The following is a 19841-nucleotide window of genomic DNA, read 5'->3' as shown; positions in this document are numbered from 1 at the left end:
TAGAATCTGTCAGGATCAAACTTGATTAAAAGAATTATGATGAAATATGAAAGCCCAAGTTGTCAGACTGCAGGTCTAGTTTCATTTGAAACTTAAACTGAATTCAAAGTCAGACAGATGATCCACTCTCAGAGCTCCCTTGTAATGTAATATAAAGATATAAGATAAATTACTCCTCGTCACCAAATCTAATGTTCAGACTCAAGCCAGCGGTGAACGTCTCTCCTAACGAGTCCTGTGCGTCTCACAGCCTGATCTCTCCTCTTCCTCTGAAACATAGAAACTATTACAACCCATCAGTGAGCCTCACTGCTGCACCGGGTGACATGTTCCTTCATCACCATGAACACTGTAGTTTATTCTGACTCAGTCCCACAATCACCGTCCTGCTGCCCCAAACACTCACTACAGCGAGCACCTGTTATTTCTATGAATTTTTGACAGTAAATCTGTTCTGAGTCGTGTGAGGCTGCAGCGAAGCAACAGCAACTTAAAGCTTTAGGCCAGTTTCAACCTTTTCACTGCAGTTTTGCTTGTAACAGAGTATTTTACAGTGAGGTATTAGTACTTTTACTGAAGTAAACATTTAACTGCAGGACCTTTGCTTGTAACGGAGTATTTTTACTGTGTGGTATTACATTACATTTATTCATTTAGCTGACGCTTTTATCCAAAGCGACGCACGCCTCTGGAGCCTCAGGAACATATTGGAGGATGTGTCACAGTGAGGAATTGAACCCTGGTCTCTCACACCAAAGGAAGGTGTCTTATCCACTGCTCCATCACCACCCGTGTTAGTACTTTTACTGAAGTAAAGGATCTGAGTACTTCCTCCACCTCTGGATTCTACTCTGTAGGTTCTGTTGGACGATCCAGGGACCAGCTTCTCCTTTCCGCCCCGCAGTGTTTCCATGTTTCAGTACTGTGCTGCAGCGGCTCCGTGTTTCGCTGCCATCTGAGCCGGAGCCCAATCTGGCTCCTGACATTTATGTGCTTAGCATGTTGTACTGCTCCGTCTTCTAAAGTTACTGTTGCTGCAGCTCCACCTCTGTCGGCTCTGCAGCCAAACAAGGCAGAAGGACATAAAGCTGCATTTAACACTCAAATGAATGCATTAAACTGCTGCGGTCTTTTGTTCCTGTGAAGGAGGTAAATATGAGGACGTGCGTGTTGGGAAACAGAACAGGCTGATACTGCTAAAACTTGGATGAGTGCCTTTAAGTCTGCGTACAAAATGGGAGAAATTAGTTAAATTGCTTTGCTATCCTGAGCTGTATTCAGACCCGTTTAACATTTCTTCTCCCTCCTCATTCTTTGGAAATGACTACAGTTGGGGCTGTGCAGCTCTCCATATAAGGGAATGTGAGAGCGCAGGTTTGAAGGAGTCATCTGTTCCCTGATCAGTACAGAGGTTTCAGTGTCCAAATGTTTTACATGTTATAATTGAAAGAAATGTCTCAGTGCCTTCAAATTTAATTCACCGTTATCTTCAAATGTTCATAGACATGTTCATGTTCAAAATTCCCCCCAAATTAGCCAGTTGTCATAATTCCTGTCTTGCACAGCACCCCAATTTAGATTTGTTTGTTTTTTTTAACACTGCCCCAACAATATAATATATGTAATGTGTCATAATCCCCAATAGTCTCCGGCTGTGCATGAAGTATTCAGATGCTTTATTTGAGTGAAAGTACTAATACCTCACTGTAAAAAAAAAATAAATAAATAAAATATAAATAAATAAAATATTTAAAATTAAAGTACTCAATGCAGAATGAAAACTGTCCTCTGTGACTGTTTACACTATTATATATTATATATTCCTCATGCATTCATGTAAAAGCAGGATTTTACTGTTGAACTATTTTGTGTCAGACTGCAGCTAATTCATTAGGGATTAATCTGCTGATTATTTTCTCCATTAATAAATTGTAAAAAATAAAAATAGTGAGAAATGTTGTCACAGCTACCCAGAGCCCAAAGTGACTCCTTCACAGGTGAGTCCCAAACTTTGGCTTTGGCTGTGTTGCCTTCGCTGAGAACTATGAGTCCCGTTAAACAGACTGTCATCAGGCAAAGACAAAAGGGCTTAAACCCAGCTGTGAGGAAACTTCGCAAAATGAACTTCTTCTTCCAAACTTCTCTGTCACTCTAAAATTCTCTGGGACCCACGCTCCAGACCAAAGGGATTATTAGGTGGACACTTCAACATCCGTAGTATCGTTTCAAAGAGTAATCAACTGCAACATTTATTGTCTGACTCTAATCTGGATTTTCTTGGTATTTCGGAAACATGGCTAAATAAATTCTCTCCTCTGGGTATTTTTAATGTCCCTGGGTACGACGTGTTCAGGAGGGACAGAGGCAAGGGTAAAGGGGGAGAATTATTAATCTATGTTAAAGAGACTATTACATGCAGTCTCATTGAGTGGTCGCATGCAACCGATATGGAACATATTGGATTGAATATTTCATTGTCTCCAGAAATGTCCTTTACTGTTGTCTGTCTGTATCGACCACCATCATAGTTATGAAAAGCGCTGTGAGATAACTGTTGTTGTGATTTGGCGCTATATAAATAAAATTGAATTGAATTGAATCATCTAACAGTTTGTTTTATGACCAGCTATACAGAATACTTAAATAATGTGATGGTAAAAAAAAAAGCTTATGTTAATGGGTGATTTCAACAGAAATTGGGATGAAAATCAGATAGAAAAAAACGGGACCTGGCGTTGAAAAGAGCACTTAAATCAGGTAATAGCAGTGATGGGCTTAACTTTAAATTACTTGGAAATAAGGTAGTAAGGAATATAAAGAAGGCTAAAGCTGAATTTGTTTATTAATTGTTATTAACGATGCCAGGGGAAACTTGTCTGAAAAAATCTCAATAGACTAACTGGACTTAATAAAGATCAGAGGACAAAGGAACCTGAACTTATGGTTAATGGAATTTTAACACGATCATGACTTGATAGCAAGTACTTTCAAAAAATGTTTTTATAAACTCAGTGGAGGAGTTGGCCCAGAGCTTCTCTCGTAGAGTTACAGCTTGCATCAATGATGCCAAACCAATTTTTAGAATAATAGAAATAACTGAATTAGAGGTTGAAAACATTATACGCTCCTTAAGAGACTCAAAAGCAAGGGATGCTTATGGATTGAATACCACATTTTTTAAATCAAACAAGGATGTCCTAAGCTATCCTATTGCTCATCTGGTCAACTTATCAATTAAGCATGGAATTTTTCCAAGCACCTGGAAAGACGGTTGTTGTGACACCCGTTTTTAAGGCAAGTGAGAGAACAACTGTGGGAAATTACAGACCCATCAGTATTTTACCCATAGTGACAAAGGTTGCTGAAAGATGGGTAGCAAAGCAGCTCACCTGAGCACGAAATCACTTTCCTTAGCATCTAATGCAATTTGGATACCGTTCCAAACCCTCTACCGAAACAGCCAACTGTTATTTTATTGAAAATGTAAAAAAATTAGATGAAGGTCGTGAAATAGGAGCAGTATTTTTGGATCTAAAGAAGGCTTTTGACACATTAAACCATGAGGTACTCCTCTAAAAGCTATCCTTTTTTAATTTCTCCAAAGATGCAAATAAATGGATGAACTCATATTTAACAAACAGGAAGAAAAGTGTACGTACTGGCAATGGACAGTCTACATACCTAGATTGTAATATTGGTGTTCCCCAAGGGTCGGTGCTGGGCCCAATTTTGTTTAGCTTGTATATCAATGACCTACCCTTAGCCTGTCCCTCTGTCAGTATGCTGATGACACAGCTCTATATGTGCATCCAAAAAACAAACAACAAGCTGCAAACAAACTAACAGCAGCCATGGCACAGGTTCCTAACTGGCTAAATAATCCATGTTTATAACATATTACTTTACAAGCTGGTCTCAAACAAACACTACACCTCTGAAACCAATTGAGTCACTGAACAAACAGACAATAAAGACTCTTGATAGATAGTTATCATCACTGTCACATAATAAAAAAGTTTAGATAGTTTAAAATTTTTTTGCAGATGCTTGCCTTGTTTTCAAGGTGTTACATGGACTAGCCCCTCCCCCACTTAACCAGTCCATAAAGCAGAAGGAAAGCAGAGGTAGGGTAACAAGGGCAGTTAGTAGAGGGCACTGTATTGTACAATACAGACGTTGTAAGTTTGGACCGACGGCATAGAGCTACCCCCCACAGGAATAGTTTACCTGTTGAAGTGAGAGAATGCAACAACTATTTAACTTTTAAACATAAACTAAAGACATGGCTTAAAGTACAACAGACTTGTAGCCACTAGCAATTTACATAATTTAAAAAAAATTTTGTCATGTATTATCTTGCGGTATTTGATTAGGCACTATACTGATGATACTTGGAACTAAATTGTTGTTGTGTTTTTTACAAATACTTTTATCACTTTTGTAATGTTGTTATGCATGATCATTTTAATGTATTTTTCTTGCAGTATTTGTTGAAGCACTGTACTGATGTATTGATGATGTTGGATATTAGTTAGCTATAACCTGCTCAGGGACTACGGATGAAAATTAGCTATTTAACTAACTCCGGTACGTTTACGTTGAAGTTTAATTGCAGTGTTGATTAATGTGCACTGTCCCTGTTAAATAAATTTAAAAAACAAAACAATGTTTGTTCTGTCAGTCTAAACCTCAAAATGATTAAAAATACATTAAAATAATCAAAAGGAAAAGCAGCAATTTGTGAACCATGAAATGTTTTTATATGAAAAATTACTTAAACAATCATAAAAATAGTTGCCAATTAAATTACAGTCAAGAACTAATTGATTCAGATGTACTTGTATAAACTGTTGTAGTTTAATTTATTGCGAAACATATTTTTAAAACCCTGACTTTGTTAAAAAGTGGCATGAAAGAAAAATACTCAAGTACAAATACCTCTAATTTGTACTTAAGCACAGTGCTTGAGTAAATATACTTAGTAACTGTCCATCACTGACAACTTACAAGGTTGATTTATCATAACTTACATAAAATGTGTTATTTTTCCAAAATATTGCCCCCAAAATGTGTCGTCATGTCCAGGCTTTTATGTAGTGACCTCAAATGTCCCCACTAAAATTGTAAATTTTTATTTCCCACCATAGTTCTCAGATTTCTATGGCGCCCCTGAAATGGTTTTGCTATAGTGCAAAACATTTGTTAAATTTATATTTGTCGTACTTCCAACTCTTTCACGTGGTCTCCAAAACATGCATAGGTCATAATTTATAAACGTTGTTCCAGCTCCCACACGTCCTCCATCTTTAATACGTCCCATGAGTCAGCTGTGCTGAGAGGACTAACCATGAGTCATCCAGGGGGGTGCGGCCTGTGTGGCGCTGACGGACCTCTCGTCTCTTTGGGCTTTATCAGACTGAGCAGGAATGTGTCATGGACTGCTGCTGCTCTGTTGGGTGACATCCCTCTCCTGGTATTTCCTGCCTGGCCTGGCCCAGTTTCTGCCTCTCCTCCTCCCTCTGAAGCTGACCTGGTCTGGCCTGGTTTGGCTGAACATGCCTCTCAGAGCTGTTGGCATCAAATCAAGGAGAAAACAATGGCTTCATGTCGCCGCTAATTCCTCCTCTGTGGTGCTTTCAGCTGCCACGCCCTCTCCTCTAACCCACCAATGACGGCACATCCTGGCATTTGTTGGTCTTTTTTTGGCCGTGATGAAGATCTCCGGTCCAGTCAGGATACTGAGGAGAAGAGTTCACAGTAATAACCAGAAGGAGAGTCGGAAACAGAGTCTTTAAAGCATAACTTTTGGGCATTTTTGCTGTCATCATAACGGTATAAATGAGACATGAAGAGAAATAAAGAAGAATTCAGTCTGATGAGGTTTGTTGTGGATATGAACAGTCAGACTGACAGCTTGCGTCAGCCTCAGGACGGCAGACCTGCAGAGAACAGAAGTGTCTCGTTGTGTCTTTCATGAACGGAGGCGGCATCAGAGAGCTGAGGGAACAATGAGACTGTGTTCAGACCGAGATGGAAGCTCTCCGCTCTCTTTTCCAGCCCTCCCAACATCTCGCGCTGTTTGGCTACTGATGTTTATTCCTCAGCAGAATACCTCAGGGGTTTAGCTCATGGGAATGTAAATCTCAAGATGGTATCTTGTAGACGCCCATCTTTATCTGACCGTTCCTTTCTCCCCGGTCAGTCTTCGTATTTCTCCACATGTTGTGGCGGTGTACACGGAGCTTTAGTCAAGAGAGACAAAACCAAAAACACAGGAGCAAAAGCATAAGGGATGGATTAGATAGAGTATTACTTCTACCTACCTGCTTTAAAACCACGAATTAGCATATTACATGGTTCCCATTTTGTTTAAAAAGGGAACCGGTCGGTGTGCTCCAATTATCGGGGTGTAACATTGCTCAGCCTGGGTGATCGAAAGGAGGCTTCGGCCGATTGTCGAAGACCAGATTCAGGAGGAGCAATGCTGATTCCGTCCTGGCCGTGGTAAAGTGGACCAGCTCTTTACTCCTGCAGGGTTGTTGCGGGGGTGTTCATGGGACGTTTGACTATCCAGTCTACATGTATTTTGTGGACTTGGAGAAGTGTCCACAAGGGAATCCTGTGGGGGATAGTGTGGGTTGCAACACATTCAACAATAAAAAAGGCTGTGAAAACTGTCACCATATGGTCCTCTTTGAATCCATCCATCCATCGTTACCCCTTATCCTGTGTACAGGGTCGCGGTCCTCTTTGAATCTCTTTATATAATATAGACTACCCCTGGAAAAGCTGTTCTGTATACTTCTTTATATCCCATGGACACTTTATTTCTCTTTGCAATAAAGATTTAAGGAGGGGAAAACATATTTGATTATTCCGACACCACATGAATGCACCATCAGTCACTGCTCCCCCCTCCCTTTGCAAGAGACCAAGAGAAGCTACAGTGGGCGACACATTTTTATTTGTGCTAAATAATACGTGTGGTCCTCCATTTGTCCAAATTTCACTTCTCTTCTAACAAACCAGACTGCTGCTACTACTAATACTAGTACATGTTTTTCTCCTTCTGAAGACCCGCAGTGTATGTAGATATAAATGTCTCATTCTAAGGTAATAAAAACATAACAGTTCATTATCTAAGGTTTTTATACACCACTGAAAACATGGATCTTATATTGCATTTCTGTTAATAGATCCTATTCATCTCTTTTCATCGACCTTATAACAGAGGAGCAGCTTGCTGATCTCATGCCTCAGGCTCTTCAACAACTGGCGCCGCTTCCTCATTAGTGTTTGCTCAGGTTGTTCACTAAATTACCCACATGCCAGGAGATCCAATGCGCCCCGCTAAAGAGCTCAAATGGCTTTTAAGAGTGAAGCAGTCAGTGTAATGTTGAGATATATTTACCAGGAAATGCTCTCTGAGGTCAGGAAGGCCGAGCTTATTTTCCAAAATTACATGTGACTTCTATTTAGTTTGATTTGGATTTTGAACATTTCAGTTGGATTTAGTGTTTTAACATCTTCATTTAGTCTCTCGGTTTGTATTCATTTAATATCTCATAATCTTGATTTTTGTATTTTATAATCTTGACTTTGGATCTTAGAATCTTGATTCAGCATCTCGTAATCATGAGTTTGTATCTTGGGTTATATTAATTTAGTATCTCATAATCTGTAATTAGTATATTGTGGTCTTGATTTTGTATTTTATTATCTTGATTCAGCATCATGATTTTGTAATTTGTAATCTTTATTTAATATTTTACAATCTTGAATTTGTGTCTCAGGTTATGGTAATTTAGTATGTAGTAATCTTCATTTAGTATTTTATAATCATGATTTTGTAATTTGTAATCTTCATTTAGTATTTTATAATCATGATTTTGTAATTTGTAATCTTTATTTAATATTTTACAATCTTGAATTTGTGTCTCAGGTTATAGTAATTTCGTATCTCGTAATCTTGTCTTTTATTTTGTTGATTTTGTGTCTGGTAACCTCGATTTTATATTAATGTCTTATATATCTCACAATCTTGATTTAATATCAAAAGAATTTGACTCCTTATCTAAAAATGTTGACCTACCATTTGTATTTCTTCTGTAAAATTTCATCAGTTCTTTCCTTGTCTTGGCAGTAATGGCCTTCCATAAAGTCTCTGTGAGCCTCTGCTGTTTGGTTGATGCATTCCACAGAGCAGAAATATCTCGGGAACGATTACAAACAATGTTTGCGATGATCTCATGTAGGAATTACTCACCCAACAAACATATTTTAACCAATTTAGGCGGCCAGCAGTACAAGCTGTTACAGTTTATCATCCTGCTGACTCATAAAATGATGTTATAACCTTGCTTTTAGCATCCTGACCCAGAGCGCTTTGTTGCAGCAAGTCAGCTCGTTGGTGTTGAGATTATTTTGACGTTTCATAGCTCAGGAATTCAGAAGCAAATGAAGGGACCAGTGTTTCAAGCTTTATGGATGCCATTCCAGTTTGAGGGTGTGATGGACGGGCTGCTGTGGGATTAAGAGACCAGGCAGGCTGCAGAGAGCAGTCAGTGGTTTAATGCGGTCAGGACTGATTCATTTCACTGTCTGACCTCTCATGATGCCACCGGTTGTCACTGTAGTGAGTCATCAGAGAGCTGTGGCGTCTGTCCAGGTCGAGGCTGCTTTTGTCTGATGGGACCCGACAAGGACACTGCAGTCTCTTATCCAGAAAACATTTCGTCTTCAGTTGTCGTTTTATTATCTGGTATTAAGTAAACATGTTGTAACAAAGATTCACAACAAACGCCGTTAAACGCAATTTAACACATGAAAACATACGACATTCGTGTTTTTTCTGTAAGGGGTACCTGTTTATGCCTGGAACATTACAGAGCTGATGTGTTAAGCCTAGCTTAGCACAAAGACTGGATGCAGGGGGAAACTGTTAGCCTACAATAAAAAATATCCACCATCCACCAACTCCAAAGCTGTCTGATTTACATCTTGTTTACTAACTAGTCACCAGTCAATCCTGTAGTTGTCAGGTCAGAAGCCTTGAAGCTAACTGCTTCATTCACTTTATACCATTCAGACTATAATTACATGCTGCCAAGTTGGAAAAACTGCTCAACTCAACCTCCAAGCAGTCGGAGATCAGATGTGATGATATTTCCCACTTGGTGAGAAGAACTACAGAGTAACGAGAGTTTCTTCCCATTCTGCTGATGTTGCTCAGTGAAGCATAAACGGGGCTCGGAAACTGTTTGCTAACAAGACTTAAAAGATAACAGGACCAAATGCTAATGCTAAGCTAAGGGGACCGAGTGCCAGACTCTTTGCTAACGGGCTTAAGGAGGCATGTTTAGATTAGATTAGATCATTGATTCCACAAACATAAAAAGTTGAGAATGATTGTAATTTGATTTTTCTAATAAAACAGGTCATTCGGTTGTTTTGTTATACTGAGCTCTTGTGACATGAGGCTTAGTTAAAATCGAGCCAAACAAAACCCTCCATTCTACGTTAAAGCCTTCCACGTTTTTTGCTGTGGTTCAGAGGATGAATTCAGTGTCTGTTAGAACTGATAAAGTATTTTATTATCTTGATTTTGTTTTTTATGATCTTGATTTAGTGTCTGCTAATCTTGAACTTAAATTGAACTCTTGTGACTTTAAAGCCTTCCACGTTTAAGGACTGATAAGTTTCCTACAACACCTCATTAAAGGAAACCTCAGTCACAAGTTTGTTCCTAAAACTGTGAATCCTGTCATCATCGTCTGTCGTAACAGCATCAGAGGCTGGTGGAGAAACCATATCTGCTGCTCAAATGTGCAAACTCAGCACTTCACAAGACTCAGAGTGGTGCGTCTGTACAGGTCGGTCATTGAAAAGATGGATTTATATATATATATATGTGTGTGTGTCAGGTGTCAGGGAAAGGACAGGTTGGACACTGAAGAGGGTTTTATTTGTCCTGGTGTCAGCAGCAGGCGGCGCCTGATCCTTGGTGGGGAGCTGCAACTGACAGGAGTCACTCCAGCGTTAGTCGGTCAGAGGTCGGCGGCCCAGTCAGCGCTCACTGTTCACGTGTACAGATATCACCTCTACAAAATGTTAATCTGATCACCTTGACCGATGATATATTAATTATACTTTTGATCAGCACTGCAGACTTTGTTCATGTGATTATTCTGGGAGGATGTTTCAGCTTATTCACAGCAGGTATTTTGACTTGTTTTAAAAAAGCACAGGTGTACAACTGAAATTATTAACGAAGGTTTAGTTCCATTCAGGTGAGCCAGCATGCGCAATATTCATGTTATTAATGTACACCAAGTCCAGATCTGCTGTGGAAACAATGCAACGCATTCTTACTCCCAACTCCCGGCACATATTGACGCTTGGTCAAGGCCCTTTGGCGTCGCTTTTTAAAGCCCTGGGAATCACTTTAGCGTCATTTTTAGACATTTAAGGCTCCACGGTCAAGTTAGCAACGCTTAGCAACAGCAAGAACTACTTGGTTAAGGTTAGGAAAAGATCATGTTTTGGGTTAAAATAACTGCGTAGGTCAGTAAGTTAACTTACATCACTTCCTTAACGTACGCAATTTAAGTAACTCCCCTAACTTGTTTCAGCTGGGACACAAACCCCGGCCTCCTGGTTCAAAGTCGGGGTTCTGGCCCTCCATCCACCTCCTTACTCAGTCTTTTCTGTTAAATATCATATACCTACCTTTACTGTCAAAAACTGACGCTACAGGGCTTCCCCCACTGCATTGAACTATGACGCTATAAGGATCCCCACTGCGTTACAAACTGACGCCGATGGGTCTTGACCATGCGTCCATATGTGAGGAGTTAGGGAGTTAGAACGGGTTGGTGGAAAAGGTCTATGCTGAAGGCTAATATAGATATCTCAGCCCGTTCTCATTTCCAGAGCGTCACGTCCTTCAGCATTTGGTACCAACTCACATGGCAGCCTTTCGCTTCCTACTACTTTAAAGAACAGAAGGTCCGAGTAAGGAGGAGGTTGGGGTGGATGTGTTGGCCAAAATCCGGACTGTCAACGAGGAGACCAGTGTTCGCTTTCCGTGTGAAACAATAAGTTAACACTGATTCCTTTGAGTGATCTTATGAAACTTTTGTAAGTAACGTTACTTAACTTACGTAATTTAAGTCACGTAAGAAACGTAGTTATTTTAACCCAAACCACCATGTTTTCCTAAACCTGACCCAACTGCACCACTTGTTTTAATTTGAAAGTATAACCGAGCATGGCATATTTATTCTTGCTAAACACGTCCACAGATGTTGCTAAAGGGTGCCCAGGCCGTTAAAAAGCAACGTTAAACGGTGTTAACAAAGCGTCCATATGCTCTGGGATGAGATCGTGTTGGACATCCATATCATTTAATTTGTGTTTTATTTACATGAAAACATCATTTAAATAAATATTTTGGATCCATTTTTATTGATATTTGTATTTTTACCGCTGCCATTTGTATAATTTCACATCCCCATGAGGAACTTCCTCCTGCTCTCCCACTTATTTAAATGTAGAGATGTTTTATGTTAATGTTTTTACCAGAAGGATTATTTCACCAGTGAAGTTTTATAGATCAGTTGAAATACTGGTGGACGTCTGTTCACACGTCCCGGCTTCTGTTTCAGGACTTGTCTCTCGGTCAGCTGCATCACAACAAACTGCTGCTCAGATCAGCTGTTTGGGAAGTTTATGGTTTTAACTCTGGAATAAATTAACTGTTTTTAAACCATGTGTCTTTCCAGGCTGTTCCAGAACCCGCGTCAGCACCAGAAGCTGTCCCTGAACCAGTAAAAGTACCAGAACCTGTGTCGGCACCAGAGCCTGTCCCTGAACCAGTGAAAGAACCAGAACCCGTGTCGGCACCAGAACCTGTCCCTGAACCAGTAAAAGTACCAGAACCCGTGTCGGAACCAGAACCTGTCCCTGAACCAGTGAAAGAATCAGAACCCGTATCAGCACCACAATCTGCTCCTGAACCAGTAAAAGTACCAGACCCAGTCACAGTATCAGAGATTTTACCAGAACCAAAACATGTTCCAGAAGTAGCTACAGCACCAGAACCTATCCCAAAGCCAGAACCTGTACCAAAGCCAGAATCAGTACCTGAACCTATCCCAGAGCCAGTTTCAGCACCTGAACCTGTCCCAGAACCAGCTGCGGTTCCAGAACCAGCATCAGTACCCGAACCTGTCCCAGAACCTGTTGCAGTGCCTGATCCAGAGCCTGAACCGGTATCTGAAGCGATCCAGCAGCTTGCAGCTGAACCTGAACCCGAGCAGTCCTCACCTGAGATAATCCCTGCAACCACAGAAGACCACCTGCCGACCCCTGAACCCGTCGTGGAAGCACCTACTGAGCCTGAACCAGAACCTGAACCAGAGACCGTCCTGAACAATGGTAAGACTGCTGTTCACGTACACCAGTACTCCTACTTGGCCTCTTAAGTTCTCTTTTCACTGCAGTAGGGATGCACCCATCCAATGGATTGGAACAGTCTGGTTAATAGCAGGTGGTTGCTGATGGGTGAAATAGGATGAATCGTCTCCCTGTTGAGAAAGACGCTGTAGGAGGAAAAACCCTCAGACCAGGCCAGAGGCCGACCGGGCCTCACTCTCACACATTATATTTCCTTTACGCTGATGACATCCAATTATATTTATCTTTTTGCTCTGATAGGCTAGACAAACTGTCCTTGTGGCACAATTGCTTAGCCTCCATTAATAAATGACTGGCAACATCATTTTTGCAACTAAATTCAGACAAAACTGATGGTGGTGGTGATTTTTGCCCCAGACAACATTACCCCTAAGATTAGGCACGCCACTGGGGCTCTGTCATCCTCTGACTGTACTGATGTTGTGCGAAATCTGGGTGTCATTTTTGACGTTAAATCTGTGGTTTGTTCCTGTTTTTTCCATCTCAGGAACATTCTGTGGTGGATCTGTGGTGAGATGGAGATGCTTGTTTGTGCTTTTATTTCTTATCATTTGGATTATTGCAATGTACTGTACACGGGGTGTTGATGGCGCAATGGATAAGACTATGCCTTTGTATCCACCATTGTGTCCCTGAGAAAGACACTAAACCCCTAGATGCTCCAGAGGCATGCGACCTCTGACATATATATATATAGCAGCTATGAGTCGCTTTGGATAAAAAGCCTCAGCTAAAATGAATAAATGTACACTTGTTTAAACAAATCCTCCATGGACAAACTGCAAGTTGTGCAGCTGCAAGACTTTTGTCTAAGACAAGCAGGAGATCACACATTACTCCTGTGATTAAGGCCCTTTATTGGCCTCCGATTGGTTTTAGAGTGCATTTTAAAATTTTAACCATTACTTAGAGCCTTGCATGGTCAAGCTTCCTCTTACATCCAGGATCTATTGCACGCACACACTTCTGGTCGCTCTCTGAGGTCGTGAGGCCAAGACCTTTTTAACTGTTCCCAGAACACGTTTTAACACCTTAACTAGCCATATGGTTTTGTATTTTATGTATTGTTGTTGTTGTTGTTGTTTTTATTTGTTTTATTTTATTTTATACTGTGAAGCACTTTGTGACCCCTCTTGTCTGAGAAAGGTGCTATATAAAGGAGCAGACTCCTCAAAGTCATTACATTGGTTGATATATCCTGTCTCCTCCTCTTCTCCACCTCTACACATATAATCAATATTAAAACAATAGTGTATTCTACCCTAAAACACTTCTAAAGTAATAAGACTGAAATGTGAGACATCATCTTGGTATTAGCAAAACGTTGTATATGTGTAAAACAATCCTACAGTTGGTTAACATCAACACAGGCACTCCAAGTCTGTGTGCTGCATCACATAAGGACCTTCACAGCCTTCAGAGTTGCAGTTTCCTTGCAAAGGCCTGTTGTATACATGTCCAGTCTTGTATTTTATCAGGCCTGAGTGCCGGTGCTAGCAACAATTTGTTGAAATCCAAAAATGGCTCGTTGTCCCTCAGTTGGATAAGCAATTAATTCTGATCTACAGCCTAAATTTCACTGTATCTTTCATTAAACATCTTAAACATCATCCCACTATTTAGTAGTTATCAAACTAGGCAAATAGAATATTCAAACATCGTGGCTAAATAAAAACCTGCAATAGCGTATTTACGCACAAAGTACAGCAGCATAAATTTCATTGGTTCTCTGATCAGGAAAGGAAATCGTTAAACATGATCGATGATGATAAATACAGAAAAATACACATGGTAAAAACAGCAACTTGTCAATATTTTAGAGACACCCTTAATTTCGGGTTAAAATGTGTAACGCGCATTATTGTGATTGAAAGTATAATATTACAGAAATTTTATTAGTAATGCGCTATATTACAGCAAAAAAGCAAAGATTACTTTAATTACTTTGTAACGCGTTACTCCCAACACCACTTTTGTCAGACTACACGCAGGTCCAACTGAACGCAACAGGACAAAGCTCCTCATATCAAACATCAGTGAGACAAAACAAGCGTATGTAATTCACCAATAACTCAATACAGTCTTTTACGCTCTAACTGGATTCATGTGTATTAGAGAGGCTTCCTTTGTTTGCTCTAAATCTAATCTTTGAGAAGAACATCAGCTCCATGCAGCAGGCAGACGCAGCGGCTGCACACAGCTGATAAAAAGTTATTTCCAGGAGAAGCCGATAGAGTCGAGCTGGCTGCCTGTATTTACAGCACAGACACATCTTTACGCTACGAAATGTATTAACAATCAATACATTTGCACAGTGAACTAATAATAATAATAATAATATAATCTCATGATGCCACTAAGCAGAAAATCCTCCGTCCACAAGATTAACCGCTCAGGACGTCTGGTTTCCATCTGCTGGGAAACAATGTCAGCGCTTTATTTATATCTAACGAACAAATGTTGAACATGCCGGCAGCTACAGATACATGAAGCGTGAATAAACACACGTGCTCTGTGTGCGTCTCTACTTGTATTCACAAGTCACAGCAGCCACCTCCTCAGTCCACTGACAGCAGTGGATTGACTGTGGATCAGTTGCTGTGCACAGAGGCGGAGCAGCCATCTGCTTCAGGAGGATGATACTTAATCAGTAAAGCACTTGGCTGCCCTGAACAACAGCCGCTGTCCAGACTGACAATCTGCTTTATGTCCCTCCAACCTGTCACACAACAGGTGGAGCAGCAGGTGTGTGTTGCTAATGTGTGTGTGTGTGTGTTGTACGTGCGCACAGTATTATCAACCATTCATTCAATTTACAGATTCAGCGCCAATAAAGCCTCAACGCCAACATCCTGCGTGTGTCCTGAATAATCTGGCTTTGAGCATTATCAAACTGAGTAATAAGAAAGTCTAACAAAACATTTGTCAAGTTAAGTGATAGCAATTTATAAGCTAACTCCAGGCAGAGTAATATATTAGCCTTTATTTATATGCTAACCATTTTAGCACATCAAATTAAGTAATAGGAAATGAAAAGCTAACTGTTTTAGCACACATCAAGTAATAGTAAAATGTTAACATATGTCAAGTTAAGTGATAGCATTTTATAAGCTAACTCCAGAGTGATATTATTGTAAATTGTATAATAATATATTAGCCTATAAATTATATGCTAACCATTTTAGAGCACATCAAATTAAGTAATAGGAAATCATATGCTAACTGTTTTAGCACACATCAAATGAAGTAAGTAGTAGGAATTAATATGCTAACTGTTTTAGCACGCATCAAATTAAGTTATAGTAATATGTTAACACAACATATGTCAAGATAAGCAATAGCAATTTATATTCTAACTCCAGGCAAAGTGATATATTAGCCTTTAATGATATGCTAACCATTTTAGCACATCAAATTAAGTAATAGGAAATGAAAAGCTAACTGTTTTAGCACACATCAAGTAATAGTAAAATGTTAACATATGTCAAGTTAAGTGATAGCATTTTATAAGCTAACTCCAGAGTGATATTATTGTAAATTGTATAATAATATATTAGCCTATAAATGATATGCTAACCATTTTAGAGCACATCAAATTAAGTAATAGGAAATCATATGCTAACTGTTTTAGCACACATCAAATGAAGTAAGTGGTAGGAATTAATATGCTAACTGTTTTAGCACGCATCAAATTAAGTTATAGTAATATGTTAACACAACATATGTCAAGATAAGCAATAGCAATTTATATTCTAACTCCAGGCAAAGTGATATATTAGCCTTTAATGATATGCTAACCATTTTAGCACATCAAATTAAGTAATAGGAAATGAAATGCTAACTGTTTTAGCACACATCAAGTAATAGTAAAATGTTAACACAACATATGCCAAGTTAAGTGATAGCAATTTATAAGCTAACTCCAGTCAGAGTGATATTATTGTAAATTGTATAATATTATATTAGCCTATAAATGATATGCTAACCATTTTAGCACACATCAAATAATTAATAGGAAAATCTTTATTTTCAAACTTTTTTTGTCACGCCCACCCCCGCAAAACTGGATTTAATTTTTATCAATCATTAACAGACAATTGAAATAAACAAGATTGAGTTTGAAAAATAGCCTTGCTATCAGAGCACGTTTGTTTATGTCACCACATGAATCACATTCATGCAACTTTAGGTTCGCTCAACATCCACGACCCCTGTTACCAACAATAAATATGCAATATCCGGTTAGACTTTCAAAGTAAAGGTACTTTGGTTAGGTTTAGGAAAAGATTGTGGTTTAGGTAAAATAACTAAGTTACGTAAATCAGTTAACTTACTTAGGTTAATTTACGTTACTTGCGTAACTTTAACAAAAACTTTCAGTATTGATTTTTTGTTTCACACGGGAAATGAACACCGGGCTCCTGACTGAAAGTCCGGTTTCTGGCCCACCGTCTACCCAAACCACATTACTCTGACTTTTCTGTTAAATATTATACACCCACCTTTAGTGTTCAAAAGTAACGCTACAGGGCTTCCCCCCAGTGCGTTGAACTATGACACTACGGGGATCCTCAGTGCGTTACAAATTGACGCCAAAGGGTCTTGACCATGCGTCCAGATGTGACGAGTTGTGAGTGAGAAGTATGCAAATACATTCAGATCCTTTAGTTGAGTAAAATTACCAACACCCCACTGTAAAAATACTCTTTTACAGGTATTGACATTATTAGTATTAAAAGTAAATTACTTGTGTGTCTCCTGTGTGTCAGATGTGGCTGCAGCCGAAGATAAAGTGACGTTCACTCCGGGGAAGAAACAGAGCAAGTTCGAGACGCTGATGACCAAGGAGGAGATCGAGGAGGAGCAGAGGTCAGTTTAAACCCGACCCACCACCTGATGGCGTGACGTGTGACATGTTGTCTGCATGCTAACACAAACAAACCAACACGTCCTACTGTTTTATTCAGTTTCCCCTTTTGTGTGCCGCCTGCATGAAGCGAAAGGCCAGCTGGTCTGAGAGGCAGCTGCTAAAGCTTTAATCCTGCGGCGTGGTGGGAGGTGGACGGGCTTTTTTCTCTCCTTTGACACTTTGTGATGTGAAGTCAAAGAGATGTTTTCTAATTTAAGTATGTGAACTAAAGGAACTCAAGATAAAAACAGACTCCTGGATAATCAGGATGTTGATATGATGATGCTACACAGAGTTAGCTGAGCTAGCATTAGCACTAGCAAGTCATTATTCTGACATTTTCATCAGTATCAAATAAATGTATTAAAGTAAAACTGAACAATATTGGCCTCCATAATGAGGGAAAGTTGTACTCAAGTAAAGTACAAGTACCTCAATATTGTAGTACAAGTCGTAATAAATGTACTGGATTTTAAGATTGTGTTTGGTTTATCTAATCTAATATTTGTAGGACCTTTGAGGACTTCTGGCTCCGTACCGATCTTACACTGTTAATTAACAGTAATAACCTATATCTATCTATTTCTATAAATATATATATATCCATAAAAAGAACAGTGGCATTGAGGTGTCTGATATCAAATTTAGTTTCATTCTTAATATTCATAACTGTGAGAGTAACCAAACTTTAGAGTGTGCTGTGTCCTTCTGTCCTCAGCAGTCCAACATTCAAATCAGATGTGTGCAACTCGGCACACAATTCAAACGGGATCAAAACGTTAGTTGTCTCTCGCCGTTGACTACCATACATATTTATTCTGAAATAAGGTCGCATCGGGCGGAATCAAAAGGAACTTCCGCTGTCGATGTGTCTTGTGGTGCTTTCAGATCAAAAGCGAAGTGAGCAGCGCTGCAGCTTTTGGACAAATAAACACCCGTAGTCAGACTGGATAATGCTCTTACAACTACGCCGTTTACCCGCGGGAGGAGCTCGGAGTCAGCAGCTTTTATTATCATTGTACTTAACTGTGAACTAGTTAGCATAGCATAGCCCCGATCGATCTGAACGCCATTCAGAAAACAAACATTTTAAAAGTTGTTGTCCTGCTGCAAAGCATGAATTCACATGTTTAACAAATCTGCATCATATTGTAGTTATTTCGGCATCAGTTTGATCCGTAAACACTTGGCAGGAGTCCAGCAATAAAATGGCCGCTGTGGATAAAGCTTTAGTTTTCTGGTGTGTATCAAACATTACAGTGCGATGGCGTACTTGTTATACATGCAGCAGACTGAAAAGAAGCCTGTTGATGATTTACATCGTCTTCATCTTTCTTCTCGCCAGGACACTCATGTCGTGTAGCTGCATTGCATTCTGGTTAATTGAGGCAGCTGTAACCGTCTTTATGTCTCTCCATTCATCGGGTCAACGCGCCCCGAGGCCGGATGGTGTTGCGTAATCCTCTGTATGGTCTCTGTCTGTCAGCGAGTTCTGCTGCTGTGGTGCTGCTGAGCCTGAAGCCAGACAACGTTTCTCAGGAAAGAGGGCGAGCAGGCGGGGGGGGGGAAACACATTCTTCTGTTGACTTTACAGTTTTCTTTTTTTGTCAGCTCAGGGAGTGAGCGTATACAGCTCTTCTGATTGGAAGCTTTTTTTAAACTCCAGAAGCTGTTTAAGTGTTTCGGAGGTTTGGCAGCGCTGCTTTATTGTGTTTCCGTTGGGTTTTTTAAAGTAGAAGCAGAGCAGGGACGGCATATATTCATTAGTTACTAGTAACTATTTCCCGTTTTACAAGTAACAATTGATTAGATGCTAGTACTTAATATCTGAACTGCAGAGCGCCATAGATTTCAAAAAGTAGTATTTAATGGTAAGTAGTGATATCTAAAAAATAAGCACTAGTCATAGACTGTATATAAGAAGTGGTCGTAGTCATCGTGACGTCACCTGTTGGTTTGTGGACTGCCGTTTTGAAGCCTCGAGTTTGGCCGATAGGGCGCCGCTATGTCGAGTTTTTGCAACCAGCGGCACCGGATGTGACCATATTTGGACGAGACGGCGGAGCTCCATGCAGAGCTAGCTAGCTTTCTTAGCTAGGTGCATCTGTAATTCACGTTAACTGTCATTTTAACAGGGCTGATAATTTTGTCTAGCGAACAACAGGCTTAAAACTAAATGTGCTCACCAGAGAAAGTGAACAGCCCAACTCCTAATAAGCTTTTTCAACGGCGCTGGTTAAATTTACACAATGCCGAGGGTACGCGTCACTCTAGCCTGATTGACAGGTCGCCATGGTAACGACTTTTCAGTTACAAGGTAGGAAAGTGTTTACTGAGGCAATAAATCAGCTGAGAGGTAGCCTCATTCTGCCATTATTTCTAATGGAAACGGACTTCTTTTTGCAACCATCGGAGTCGCCCCCTGCTGGCTGTTCAATAGAACGCAGGTTTAAGG

The 19841-nt window shown here is 39.9% G+C and overlaps 1 protein-coding gene across 4 annotated transcripts in view; it reads left to right on the top strand.

Moving 5' to 3' along the window:
• Window positions 1-19841, top strand: part of LOC119895488 (protein TsetseEP-like) — a 42011-nt gene that overhangs the window by 6520 nt on the left and 15650 nt on the right. For all 4 annotated transcript variants that reach the window (XM_038708643.1, XM_038708652.1, XM_038708668.1 and 1 more), the window contains exons 2-3: window positions 11784-12438; window positions 17247-17346. In XM_038708643.1, the coding sequence (XP_038564571.1) occupies window positions 11784-12438; window positions 17247-17346 (755 nt within the window). The remainder of the gene's footprint in view (window positions 1-11783; window positions 12439-17246; window positions 17347-19841) is intronic.

Source organism: Micropterus salmoides, unplaced genomic scaffold, assembly GCF_014851395.1.
Source record: "Micropterus salmoides isolate LMB-PRFRI ecotype aquatic unplaced genomic scaffold, ASM1485139v1 Ms_hic_scaffold_10, whole genome shotgun sequence".
Classification (NCBI taxonomy): domain Eukaryota; kingdom Metazoa; phylum Chordata; class Actinopteri; order Centrarchiformes; family Centrarchidae; genus Micropterus; species Micropterus salmoides.
This window is presented reverse-complemented; position numbering and strand designations above follow the sequence as displayed.